The sequence below is a fragment of the Aristolochia californica genome, unplaced genomic scaffold, assembly GCF_029961685.1.
Source record: "Aristolochia californica isolate CCGP_79_NKW_82.1479 unplaced genomic scaffold, dmAriCali1.0.hap1 SCAF_6, whole genome shotgun sequence".
Classification (NCBI taxonomy): Eukaryota; Viridiplantae; Streptophyta; class Magnoliopsida; order Piperales; family Aristolochiaceae; genus Aristolochia; species Aristolochia californica.
In genome coordinates, this window is record NW_027182257.1 from 42,370,196 (window position 1) to 42,384,373 (window position 14,178).

The 14,178-nt window shown below is 38.1% G+C and overlaps 2 protein-coding genes across 3 annotated transcripts; both read right to left on the reverse strand.

The window, feature by feature from the left end:
- Positions 1–1,973: 1,973 nt before the first annotated feature.
- Positions 1,974–6,076, reverse strand: LOC137967183 (putative disease resistance protein RGA3). 2 transcript variants are annotated; one of them, XM_068813658.1, is made up of 2 exons: positions 6,050–6,076; positions 1,974–5,949 (listed from the first exon to the last, which is right to left on the reverse strand). In XM_068813658.1, exon 2 carries the CDS (start codon positions 5,822–5,824, stop codon positions 2,084–2,086), a length of 3,741 nt encoding a protein of 1,246 aa, XP_068669759.1. In that variant the 5' UTR covers positions 5,825–5,949; positions 6,050–6,076; the 3' UTR covers positions 1,974–2,083. The 2 variants fall into 2 exon arrangements, with proteins under 2 accessions (XP_068669759.1, XP_068669760.1); XM_068813659.1 differs by lacking the exon at positions 6,050–6,076 and having other exon boundaries at positions 1,974–5,722; positions 5,818–6,010.
- Positions 6,077–11,529: 5,453 nt separating this feature from the next.
- On the reverse strand, positions 11,530–13,478 carry LOC137935448 (pentatricopeptide repeat-containing protein At3g04750, mitochondrial). The gene has a single exon (XM_068780099.1). It carries the CDS (start codon positions 13,465–13,467, stop codon positions 11,530–11,532), a length of 1,938 nt encoding a protein of 645 aa, XP_068636200.1. The 5' UTR covers positions 13,468–13,478.
- Positions 13,479–14,178: the final 700 nt, after the last annotated feature.

A 14,178-nucleotide genomic window follows, 5' to 3' on the forward strand; every position in this document is an offset into this window, starting at 1 on the left:
ATAATTGTGACTGTATCAGGCCTAACATTCTCCTTTATCCAAGGAATAATTCCCTTGCAGCTGTAGAGCTGCCATTTTGTGAATATCCAGCAATCAAAGAGTTCCAAGATACCAGATCCCTGTAAGGCATTTCATTAAAATAATCTACGGATGCATAGATTCTTCTTTTTCTTGATTATTGGCTTCTAATCAAGATTTTAGGCATGTTGCTGACCAATTGGTAATGAGCCATAGTTATTTATTTTTTACTATTTGGAATAGTATACAATATTAGTTTGCCTCTTGAGAAATTAGCAAGACGAGCAGTCTATTTTTGTTAGGATTTGATAATGGCTACATTCAGCCATTAAGAAATCCTGCCGAGGGTCATGACACCTCAGTTTCTGTGATGGTTTTTGAAGTGGGTAAACTCTTTTTTCACACAGAATATTTTGCCTTTAATCTGTTATTGCTCAAGGACTGTCTCAGAATAAGATTCTTGATTCTTTTACAGGGGATATGTCTTTTCTGTAAGTGTACACGAGTACAATTGCTCCTTCAAGTCTTTGAGTGTGAAGTGCTTCCATCATCAGCAAAAACAACGACAACAGCAGCAGAGCCAAGTCTTCTGCACAGGAGGAACTTGCACACACTGAGATATCTGAGATCTGTGACTACTTTATAGACGTGTTGCATCTGAGCCCTATGATGCCTCTCGTGTGGCATCTTTCTCACTTTGCCCATCTCAGTTCTGCGAGAATTCCTGAAACTAATAGCTTGGAAAAAGGGGTTATCTCAGGACAAAGTGGAGAAATAGCCTCTTCTCAAAGGCCTCGTATTGAGTTGAGTCTTGAGAATCATTCAGGACGGACCACAGATGAGAATTCAGAGGGTACCTTTTCCTCAAAAAGTAACATCCAATATGACAGGGCTCATAATTCGGTAGATTTTGGTCTCGCAGTAGTTCTTGATCCTGCTCATATACCACATATAAATGCTGCTGGCGGAGCTGCTTGGTTGCCTTACTGTGTTTTAGTCAGACTCAGATACTCATTCGGTGAGAATCCTCATGTTTCATTTCTTGGAATGGAAGTCATGGGGGGCAAGCTTGCTGGGTACGAGCAGAAGACTGGGATTGGTGTAAACAGAGAGTGGCTAGAGCTGTTGATTATGTGAATACCAGCACAGTTGGAGATGCTACTAATCAGGGAAGATTAAGAACAGTGGCTGACACTATTCAAAGAGCTCTGCTAGTGGCTCTGCAACCGTTAGAAGGCACTGCTGTAATGAAATTCTTCTGTAATAATTGCAAAAAGGATATGTTTTAGAAGAACAGAGATAACGTTAGGATACATTCAAGAGCAGCTTAAAGAAATTACAGAACAAATAAGAGCATAGAAGTGTTCTCAAGGAAATTTAAGTTCTCTTGCTTCTCAAGGTCGATCGATCCTCTTGCCAAGGAGCTAACTGCTGGTACCCTCCAGAGGCTACACAGTATGCAGGAGCAGATCAGTAATGCCGTATTTGTAATTGATTTCAAGATCGGAAACATGTTTCAAGCACAAGAAATATGTATTTGTAATTGAAACAAAATCTTACGAAAAATTGCAACAAGTTTTCCCTGAATGAGCAAGAATTACTTTAGAAACACTTAAGAAAACATTAGGAATTGCTCAAACATTTAAGAACCACATGAGAAATATTTATGAAACACATAACAAATCACAGAGAAAAGTTTTCGAAACATTTTGGAAATACTTTTAATATGCAATAACAAGTGTAAAAAAGTTTGTCTACAACATATAGGGAAATGCACGCGTGTCACATTGACTAGATTCAGGGAAATTTTTATAAACTATATTGCAAAATTACAAAAACGAATAAAAACTTGCCACAAAACTAGAAAAAACCATAAGTATCATTCAGTTAATAGAAGGCCATTGGGAAGTTCACTCACCCGAAGTAACACTATTTAATCAGAAGAGTACCTGATTCCAAGATACTGGAGAGAAGCAAGGCGATGCGGGCAGGGGAGTGAGGGAGCTTCGTTGCCATTGGTAATCATCAAGGTTCTGTTCAACATCTGGTAAACGAGAAAAGAGGGTTAATTCCTCTGGACCAATATGAAATTGCTGTCAGTCCTAAGGAGGGTTAATTCCTCTGGAGAAATCTCAAGTCGCGGACAGTCTTCGACTAGCAACATCTTCAAGCTGCTCACATTTGGGAGCCCTTTGAGGAGACAATTGAGATTTGGGCAGCTGCTGATTTTTAACACGGAAAGTGTATCAGGAAGACCCTCGGGTAAGGACACCAACTCGTAACAATTATGAAGTACTAATTCCCCTAGTTCAGTGAGGGGCTGCAGTAACCCATTCGGTAGTCGTTTCACCCTTGGAAGATCCCTAATTACCAAAGAGAAGACTGAGGTTAAATAAGGCAACGAGTTCACCAATATAATCTCATTGCAGTATCCAACCTCCAAATTCCTTAGAGATGGAAGTGAAGGAAGCGCTGTCAACTTTGGGCAGTTCACAACCTCAAGTTCAATGAGGCAGGAAAAATCACCTTCTTTTACTTCAAACTGTGCCTCCAAATTTAGCAAGTTTTTCAACACTAATTTCTGTAATGCTGGAAATGTTCCATTGCCAAAAAACTTGAGATTTGGGCAGCTACTGATTTTTAACTCGGAAAGTGTATCAGGAAGACCCACGGGTAAGGACCTCAACTGGTAACAATTATCAAGTACTAATTTCCTTAGTTCAGTGAGTGGCTGCAGTAACCCGTTTGACAGTAGTTCCACCAATGGAAGATCACAAATTGCCAAAGAGACAACTGAGGTTAAATAAGGCAACGAGTTCACCAATATCATCTTATTGCAGTATCCAACCTCCAGATTCCTTAGAGATGGAAGGAAAGGAAGCGTTGTCAACTTTGGGCAGCTCACAACCTCAAGTTTAGTGAGGCAGAAAAAATCACCTTCTTTAACTTCAAACTGCCCCTCCAAATTTGGCAAGTTTTTCAACACTAATTTTACTAAGGATGGAAATGTTCCAATGCCAAAAAATTCTCTGCCTACATGCTTTAATTCACGCATTCCTTGTATAATCAATTTCTTTAAGGAGCACAATTGACCAAGTGGTGCGAGTAATTCGCAGTTAACACAGTCGATTATTTTTATCACCACTACATTGGAGAATGATGGGTCACCCATCCATCTTGGAAGCTTGAAGCCACAATAATTCGTTATAGTCAGGCACTCTAGTTTGGCATGAGCAGGTTCTAGAGCTTCAAGCACATCTGCTTCAAAATTTTCATCCCGCAAATTCAAAGTATCAACCTGTTCCCACGTCAACTTTAACTCAACTATCTGCTGCTTGTTCTTTATACAAGCTGTCTTTGCCTCTTCTACACTTTTCACATTCTCAAGGTTTTCTATGTAAAGCCTTTTGGATAGGTTCATGAAGTTCTTTAATTGTTCTATTCCTCTCTCATTTCCAATATCGAGACGATGAAATTTTACCCCTTTCATGTCACCTGAAAAAATTATATCTTTTGGAAATTCTAAAAGATCATTGCAGGAGTCAAGATTTAGGAACTCAAGGTTAATGAGCCAAGAAATTGACTCTGGTAGCCTTTGTATTCCCGAGCCATATAAATCAAGGCGTCGAAGGTTCTTCAGACTGCCAATATCTGTTGGAAGTGCTTTAATTAGTTTGCACCCTTGAAGTTCTATGACTTGTAAACTTTTCAACACACATACAGAATCCGGTAGCTCCTTGAGTTGTGAACATAAAGATAGAAGTAAATGCTGTAGGTTAATGAGATTTCCCATGTCCCTTGGTAACTCAACCAAATTCTCACAACCATTAAAATTTAATGTTTGCAGATTGTAGAGGTTGCAAATGGAATCCGGTAAACTTTTTATACCAATAAAGGGGAGGCCAAGAAATCGAAGATGTTTCAAATTACAGACTGATTCTGGAAGTTCCCCTATCTGAATTGAATAGAAATGTAGAACACGCAGCCGTTCAAAATTTCGGATTAAGTCATTCAATTCTACATCAATCATCCTATAACTTGCCCTTAGTGTCCGTACGCCTTTGGCTATCGACAATTGCTCCAACAATTCTTCATCAAAGACAACCCCATCCAGGAACATGTATCTAGTCTCTTTTGTTGGTTGATTAATCTCCTCTTTGATTCTAGTAAAAGAAATATTCCCCATAACCATTTGTGCAAGGTCATGATTAAGGTCGTGCATCACATAGTTATATTCACTCCCTTGGAGAAAATGCATTTCCATATATTCACTCTTGTGGAGAAAGTGTCTTGCCACTAAATCATCAAAGTAGTCATTTCCAATGTCTTCCAGCTCGTGACTTCCATTACCCTCTACAAAACCCTGAGCCATCCATTGTCGGACCAATTCTTCCTTGGAAAAATTGTAACCTTTTGGAAACGAGGCACAATATGTGAAACAACGTTTTAGGTGGGGAGACAAAGAGAGATAGCTCAATATTAGAGCTGAGAGTATGTCATCCTTGGTCTTTGGTAAATCCCATAGCTCACTTTTCAATAATCTTCGCCAATTATTTATTTCAATGGTGCGTAAGAAACCTCCAAGTACATTCGCCACCAATGGCAAACCCTTGCACTTGCTAACAACATCCATCTTAATATCTTCTACCTTTTGACACTCATTTGTATCATTGTTGCCAAATGCCTTTTTTTTAATTATAGCCCAACAATCATCATCCGATAAGCCCTTCAATTTGTATGCCACAGCGGCACCTATGCTCTTGGAGACTTTTTCGCTTCGAGTGGTTACGATAATCATACTCCCTTTCCCTCCTGCTCTAAGAGGAGCCATCAAACAGTCCCAATCATCAGGGTTCTCTGTCCATGCATCATCTAGCACTATCAAGTACTTCTTGCTTTCTACCAATCGTAGAAGGCAGCGTTGCATCTGATCCAAGTTTGATAAGTCACATCTATGATTTTGTAGAGATTCAATAATTGATCCTGTCACTTTTTTACAGTCAAATTCATGGGAGACATAAACCCATGCCTTTTCATGAAATTCAACCCCGGGATCATTATAAGCAAGCTTAGCAAGGGTTGTTTTGCCCGATCCTCCCATAGCAATAATGGCAATAACAAATACATTCTCTCCGTTACTTTCATGATCTGATTTCAGTAGAGCTGATATCTCCTTGAAATCATCGTCCCTGCCAAACACACGGTTTTCATATGGAATGGACGTAGTTTCTCTTCTCTTCTTAATCTCTTCAAGTGTTCTTCCACCAATATCTTTCCTTAACTGAAGGAGATTCCCGTATGCAACAATTGCTTCCCACCTCTTTAACACCTCATTTATCTTAGAGGCTATTTGGTTGTTCTTTAACAACTCATTTATCTTAGAGGTTATTTCGTCGTTAAAAGTAAGATTTCTTACTAGAGAGAAAAAATCGAATTGATCGTGAGAAGAGAATGAGCTGGGTACCTGTTCTTTGCATTTTCTGTTTCTCTCCAAAATCTGCAACTGAAGAATTTGGGTGTTCATCTCGTCGACAATGTCCTCCATATCATAAGCCAACCCCATGAGGTCTGTCACCCAAGACCGGACGGACTCATCTGTAAACTGCCGAATTTCAGCATCCTTCAACAGAGGTTGGACTCCCAAGAGGTATCTTTTCAACTTCGTAAGCTCTTTCTCAAACCCCATGAATTGGACAAACTTTTCCTGGATGAGAGGGGTGAGGGCCTGAGACAAACCTTGAAAAACACCATTTAGAGCTGCATCGGCAATCATAAGTGCTGCATCAGCTGTTATTTTACCTGCCATCGAGGCAAAGAAAACGGAAGGGAGGAGATAGTCTGAGAAATGATCTACTTTCTGTAGGAGATGATGGAGTTCCACCCAATGGGTTAATTAATGAAGACACTTGAGAGGAAAACCGTGTGATCAAACTGAAGAGAGGAAGGAAGAATCATATCAAGCATAAAAGCATTAAAAAATTGCACAGAATGATCAAACACGAAGGACAAGCGAGAATAGAAACGGAGACACCTTCATCGGAAGCCGACCTTGGATTTGACCATTATTTGCTTTATGTGGCCTACAACATGGCAACACAATCTGTCCGTCGAACCAATCTTTTCCGCTGGATTCGGACAAAGCGGTAGCTTTCCTCGTCTGTCCAATTGTGAGATATATGTACGGATACCTTGACTTTTGAGATTTTTCTTTTCTCTCCCATGTTGGCGAAGAAGCACCGGCCATTATGAAGAAGTGACAACTCTCAATTAAAAATAACTTCAAGTCAAAATCTGGGAGTTGGTTGAGACGTGCATTTAACTCATTATGATGAGAAGCTTGTGATCGGTTACTATGATTATTACTAGCATGAATCCCATGGAAAAAAAATATCACCTGATCTAAGAATTGTGTTCAAGACCTTGTAAGCTTGGTCCTCGGTTGAGAACAACCTCGGATTGCATACGTTTGCCTCCATTAATCCTAATTCATTTACCAATGTTGAACTCAAAGGAAGCTCCCATTGTGTAAACTCCCTCTCACTTGGATCAGATATCTTAACCTTAAAGTTGACTTTATCCTTGGCCTTAATTTTGACTATTAGTAGAGGCTTTCTCCAATTCACCAAGATTTGTAGTTTGATTCCTATCAACACAGTTTTAGCTCCTACACTTGTATCAGAGTTACCCTGGAAGCATGGTGAACCACAAGAAGGCCCAATGCTAGTAGAAGGATTCCTAGATAAAAAAATCTTCAGATAATTGTTCCTGTCCCATTAAGGGTAGTTGTAAAACAAAGAAATTACCAATTAGAAGCAGTTCTAAATCACGGACAACACCTGATCAAGATAATAAACTACTATGTTATGAAGACTTAGAAGAATTAGATGGGTATAGAGATCTAGAGCATAATATCTTACTGACTTGCAACAGTTTAGACTTTTCTCAAAGACAATCCCAAGCCTAACCAAATATTGTGAGCCTAAATATGAATTTCTATAGTATTATGAAATTCATGAAAATAAAATTTAAACGAAAGGGTGGAAGAACTCTTACCTCCAGCCATGTCGATCAAATTTTCGAAGCAAAAAATTGTCTCATCTATTCAAAGGCTCCTCGATGGTAGAGTCACATGCACTCTATTAGACCTGATCCGTTGTACTTAAATTTCCCTTTTTTCATCGAAAGAGATAAGGTTACAAATGTCTATCTTATTTTCAAGGGAAAAGGGGGCGAGGGTGTTGTTGTTGTTGATTCAACATGAATTAGGAGATGAAGTTCATCTTAGTTACTTAGGTTAATTAATTAGGAGATGAAATTACACCAATGCCAGCTTCATCTAAAAGATGTAGGTTATCGAGATGAAGCCTCCCCAAGCTTAAACCGTGGAATCAGGAATCCACCCTTATTTGTAAGTCATCCACTTGAAGCCTTCGGGACATCTGAAATTTATTTTTCTTCTTCCGCTTGCTTCTCCCTCTAGTCTTTGCACTCACTTCTCCCTTCTCCTTTCTTTACTTCTTCGTTTTCATGCTTTGTTTTCCCTTCTCCATTGTCTTCTCTCTTCTCCCTCTCGGCCTCCCTCTACCTTTTTCCCTCTCATTGATCTCCTCCTCTCGGCCTTCCTCTCTCTCTCTCTCTCTCTCTCTCTCTCTCTCAGCCTCCCTCTCCCTTCTCCCTCTCGTTGCTCTCTCTTCCCTAAAAATCTTCCCGATTTTCTTCGATTTTTTCACTTTTTCGTATCGATTTCTTTGATTCCACTTCGATTTTCCTTGATTTTCCTTTTTTAAATTTTCCCATTGGTAAGTGTCTGCATTAAATACACTACACAATTAAAAGAGGCAATCGAAAGGTGCTATTCCTGCGGAAGCCAACCATGAAACATCAAGATAACAAGAAAACAAACTATCTCCTTGGCCTGAAAGGTGGAGGGGGTAATAGAAAATAGTCATTGCCTGCTCCAACCATATTTCTCTTGCGAACCCCGTTAATATACAATACTGCCCTCCAATTTATATCATCATCTTCGGGCTCCATAAAGTAAGAAGACCGCTTCTTTGTCTTCTCGGGCTCAACCAACTTCTTCGTCCCACTACGAATGAGTCTGCCCCTGGATCTTGATCATGCTTGAAGGAGGCAGTGTTCCGGCTACGTATTTGAGGCTCATCTTGGCAAGAGAAAGAGACGACACCTTGACAATGTTCACCATGATGTTCATGGACTTCTCATAGATTGACTTCTTGCTTCTTTTGCCTTTGCGACTTGTCATTTTACTATTTTTTTTCTCTCTCTCGCAGATCGACTTTTTTTTTTTTTTTTTTTGCTGCATCTTTTCCCTCTACGTATTTAATGTAGAAGGTTACTTTGATTTTATATCTAATGCTTTTAATAAATTAATTAATTAATTTATTATATTTGTTTCTATTATTTTTTCCTTTTTATTTATTTATCTGTTATAATTAATCAGTGCAAAATTAATGATCACATGTAATTAGTGTGTTAATGTACAATAAATTGCATTCATTAATTAATATAATATCTTATTTAATTAATTAGTATATTAATATATTTTAATTCTACATTAAATTACTTATTAGTGTTGTAATCATGTTTTTTTGGCTAATTTGGTGTTTAGGTATACACGTTCTATTTAAATATATTATTACAGGTTATTCATTCTCTTGTTTTGGTTATATTTCTCATTTTGGGACAGTAACACTGGAAAATGTTTTCCAAAGCACTTGAATTTGTCCACGCTAACACCCAACTTGAAGTTTGAAAGGATAATTGGGTCATCCCTAGAAAGTAGGATATGGTATCTCTTAAAGGGTTAGGGGTTATCCCAAAATGCAGAAATTGTTAACAATCTCCTACTTGGCCGATTTAATACTTTGTATGTACTAGTTAATATTGATACATTTTCAAAAAAATTTCCCATAGACATGATATTCTTATACCCAGACTAAAGAATTTAAATTGCATGATTGGATTGAGCGAATTAGAACGGGCGAGTCTTTTGTGCACAAACTTGAATTAAGAGGTATCGTTCGGATACCAAATGTATGCTTAAATATGAATTTCTATAGTATTATGAAATTTATGAAAATAGAATTTGATTAGTAATAAATAATAATATTATTGAGATGTGGCAACTCAGCCCCCAGGTACTTCTCTCTCTCTCTCCCTCTCTTTTCCATTTAATATTCTTCCCTTTTTTCTTTTTTAAGAATGTATTCCAGTTTTTGGAGAAAGGAGTTGAGTTCTACAGACTCTTAAACTCTAATTACTGCTAATATTGAATCGGATTCTAATTCCAAAGTAATTCCAACCCAAATCCTTCATCATGAATTAATTTTGACACAAATTATTTTAGCCCCTCTTAAATTAGATTGCTCTGCAGTAGCTTCACTGGGTTCCTGAAATTGCCTTAGTCTGACTGCTGCTCTTTCCATTTTCTTTCCATCTAAGCTTCACACTCTTTATGTAACTTACGAAAAGATCAGGAAATTTTTTTATATATTATATCGCAAACTTACGATAATGAATAAAAAATTACAAAATTTCATAAAAGTCTGAGAAATGATCTAGAGATGATGTGGAGCCAAAGAAACTGAAGAAAACGGAAGGGAGGAGATAGTCTGAGAAATTATCTACTTTCTGTAGGAGATGTGGAGTTCCACCTTATGGGTTAATTAATGAAGAAACTTAGGAGAAAAACCGTGAGATCGAACTGAAGAGAGGAAGGAAGAATCATCTCAAGCATAAAAGCATAAAGAGAAATTGCACAGAATGATCAAACACGAACGACAAGCGAGAATAGAAATGGAGACACCCTCCCCTCCCATTATTTTCCTTTCTGACCGTAAGCGAGAATGAATGGATGCGAAAAGCCCTCTCTGGTTAGCATGATGCCTCAGCCACAAAAACAACACACGAAAATATACCAAGTTTCCCAATAAAGCTTCCGCGTATCCAACAGTATTTATTCAGTCTAAAGTTTCCCAATAAAGCTTCCCGTATTCAACAGAATTTCTACAGTACAGGGAGCCTGCAGGCTGCAAGCACACGGAATCAGCTAAAAGCAGAAAACCCAGTGTTTTTTTGTTTTTAACTCTGATTCGTATCTTACTCGGATGTATAAAAATCCGAGTGGGATAGGTTCAATCGGATCGACATTCACTCCCTTTTCTAAACTTCAATTGCTAGCTAAATTATTTCGTTCGGAATCTCAAACAGACTATTGCCACCACGAAGATTGAGCAACTCAAAGAGTACAAAGCCTGGAAATCGACTCCGGTAGTCTTTGTATCATTATCCCGGTTAGATCGAGGCATCGGAAGTTATTCAGGTTGCCGATATCTGTCCGAAGTAATGCAAAGTTGTGGTTATATGAGAGATTCCAGCTTACAAATAGAATCTGGTAGGGTCTTCAATCCACAAGATAGAAAAATTAGATGGGCTGAATTATCCTTCTGATATCAATTTGATCTATACTTAAAAAGGAGATATTTGTATTGGAGTTAGTACCCATCAACATACAAAATGAGAGCTTTCTTTACGTCAAATTAGGTGTCAAATTAAATCTATTTGAGTCTAGTTTCTTAGAATCAAACGGTTTGTGATTCTAATATATATTGATGGAGATATTGATATTAGAAGTACCAAAGTTATCTTTGTGAAAAATCTCCCATTTTTCTTATTTTTTTCTCTTATACATCTACATGCAAAGAGTTTTGGTAAAAATTAATCACTCCATGATGTGCTCGTTCAAGGTAGGCAATTTTTTTTTGCTTCGATGTTATTTTCAAATTTTGTTGTGTATCTTATGTAACATCAACTCAAAAAAATAGTGGGTTTTTATCACTTTAGAGCCATGCCTAGACCCACTACTTAAAAAGTATAAGAGTGTGTTCAACTTCCAGCTTAGTCATGTCTTTTATTTTTCACCCAATAGCCTCTTTTTTAAGCCCTAAAGTTAGGTTGCTGTTTTAAAATTAAGCAAGGTGTATTTCAGACTATGACCGTTCTGACCGATATATGGAGCTTCGTTATACGGCTATGAGTAATTTTCTTCTCCCACATTATGCTTTGTCAAAGCTAGGTCTCTATGTTTTTTTTATCCTCCGCTTGAGCTAGAAAAGTAGATGAAGAGGTAAAAAAAAAAGTATTTTGTTCCACATGTTGTAGTAATTTTTATATAACTAAAATATTCAATAAAGGGGGAAACAAATTATGGGGATTTAACATCTATGAAAAAGTTTTAGCCAATAAAGATTGAAGACAAATTTTTTTTCTATTGCAAGCTGAAGTTATAAACTTCAGTTTGATGGGGAGTGTTGAAAAACAAATATGAAAGAATCATACATGAGTCTCATTTGGGACCCATTTGTTGCGGTACTATCCAAACCTCAAGAGTTAAACTTGATGTGATCATGAAAAACAAAAAATGTTAAGTACGATTGAAAACTCTTTAAAAAAATAAGAAAGAAAAAAAAGAGTAAATCCAGCCACGACTTACATTAAAACATCTCCATGAGATCTCATCCCTCGGTTCAAACTGTCTAATAGATTATAAATATCTACGCATTGTATATGTCTATTGTCATAAGCAATAAATTCATGAACAACTCCATTAATAACCATCCAGCTGCAACCAGCCATCTTCTTAAGGCCTTTATTTTCCATAATCTCTCTAATCTTATTGGAATATCTCCACCTCCCGCTTGCAGCATATAAATTAGATAAGAAAACATAACCACCCTCTTTATCAGGCTCTAATTTTTGCAGCTCCCTGGTAGCAACCTCTGCCAGGTTAATATTCCCATGAACTTTACAAGCATTCAGTAGTGCTCCCCACACAGACCTACTTGGACACATGGGCATATTGTCGATCACATTTTTTGCTTCTGTTAGCCTCCCTGATCGTGCTAGCAGATCAACCAAACACCCATAATGCTCCACCCTAGGTTCAATGCCATAATTTCTATTCATGCTATTGAAGATCTGAAGCCCCTGATCCACCATTCCACTGTGACTGCAAGCAGTGAGAACAGCAACCAGGGTCACATTATTGGGCATTAGATTTTCCTGCATCTTGCTATACATTGCCAGAGCTTCTCTTCCACAACCATGGAAAGCAAGCCCAGCAATCAAGGCTGTCCATACAGTCACATCTCTCTCTTCAACAACCTCAAAAACTTTGAATGCTTTTTTTATGCATCCACACTTGCAGTACATATCTATCATAGCGGATCCAACAAATGCATCTATCTCAACCAGATTTCTAACCATCCAACCATGAATCCATCTCCCTTGAATAGCATCACCCATCTCTGCAGCAGAAGAAACCAAATATATAATTGTGACTGTATCAGGCCTAACATTCTCCTTTATCATAGCAAGGAATAATTCCCTTGCTGCTGTAGAGCTGCCATTTTGTGAATATCCAGCAATCAAAGAGTTCCAAGACACAAGATCCCTGTAAGGCATTTCATTAAAATAATCATATGCCATTTCCAGTTCCCCCATCGTTGCAAAACCTCCTATTATTGTATTCCAAGAGATAACATCTCTCTCATCCAATCCATCAAAAACCTTACGAGCACACTCCAGCTTCCCACACTTCACATAGAAATCCAGGAGAGCATTCCCAATAATCAAGTTGGAACCACTGATTGACTTCCTCCTCGCAACACACGCATGAACTAACTTCCCTCGACGTAAATCTCTCAGCTTACCACATGCAGTGAGGAGACTTACCATGGTAAATTCATCAGGTTTAAGACCCAAATTCACCATTTTGCAGAACAAACCTAGTGCTTCCAAAACCCAACTATTCTTTGAATATGCAGAAATCAAAATGTTCCAAGAAACAGTATCAGGGTTAAGCATCTGTTCAAACACCTGTTGAGCAAGACTTATATTCCCATTCTCTGAATACATCTTTATAAGTGAGTTTTGAATATAAGGGTGCGAAGAAACACCTGTGACTATGGTATGGGAATGAATTTGCTTCCCTTCTGAAATGCTTTCTGAGGCCTTCAGTAGGGAAAGCAAGGTCTGCTTATCAGGGTAGATAGATAACTGAAGCATGGATTTGTAGAGAGAAAAGCACTGTGTGGATGAGGGCAATGCTGCAATCATGATGTTGAAAATGTACAAATTTGGTTTAGAGGTAAAATGATTGAAGAGGATGATGGCCATGCCTATGTTTTCAGGGTGTGCAACTGCAGAGAAGTGGAGGAGACGACTAATGGGAAAGACTTGAGAAGTAAGGTCAACTCTTATCATCTGAGCCAAGATCTGCTTAAATTGTTTCCGAGTTTTGCACTTCTCTAGAAGCAAAAGAGTGGGGTGGCTGAAGGTCAGTGAAACAAGTGGGTTCCAAGTGATTCTGCTGCTGGTTAAAGCAGCAGAACAGATTAAACGGCTCCAGTGGCTGAAATGAACCATGAAACAACGTAGGATTCATTCAACAAATATGTATACGGTTTAAGCATGGATCTTTTGATAGATTTTATACATTTTATCTTGTACGAAAAGTTCTATAAGGAACAGAAACAAATATGTATTCTGAAAGCTTAGCCAGACTCACAAAGACATAGACTGGATAACCATAATACCAATTCTAAATTGTGTTCTCTCACCTATCATATAGGACTCAAACGCCACTTCCACTTCATGATACCTTCCTCTTATCCCATATCTTTGGCATAAATCTTCATTAAATTGATATCAGCGGCAGTGGCAGAAATTTAAATTGTCAGAGACCATCACCAGGCATAAAGTGGATGCCGCCTACGATATTTAATCCAATGGCATGCAGTGATTCGATTCTTGTCTCCAAATTGCTGCTAGAGGCTCAATCCAAGGTGAGTATGGCGGTGCTCGAAATCCGGACAGTTTGTTCTCTGAAATTATACAGAAAACTTCAATTGCTAAATAAGATCAACCTGGCAAACCATAATATAAGAATCCATCCTAAATGTGTTTTCTTCGTTTAGCCATCAGAATCGCGCATCTTGTGCCTCTGATTTCTAAAAGTCGAAGCTCTAAAAGACGACAAAAGGCTCTAAGCTCTAAAATGTGATTTCTATAAGATACACTACAAGTATCTATTTCATATTCGAATATAGTAGAACAAAAGGCCGATGTTTAGACTGA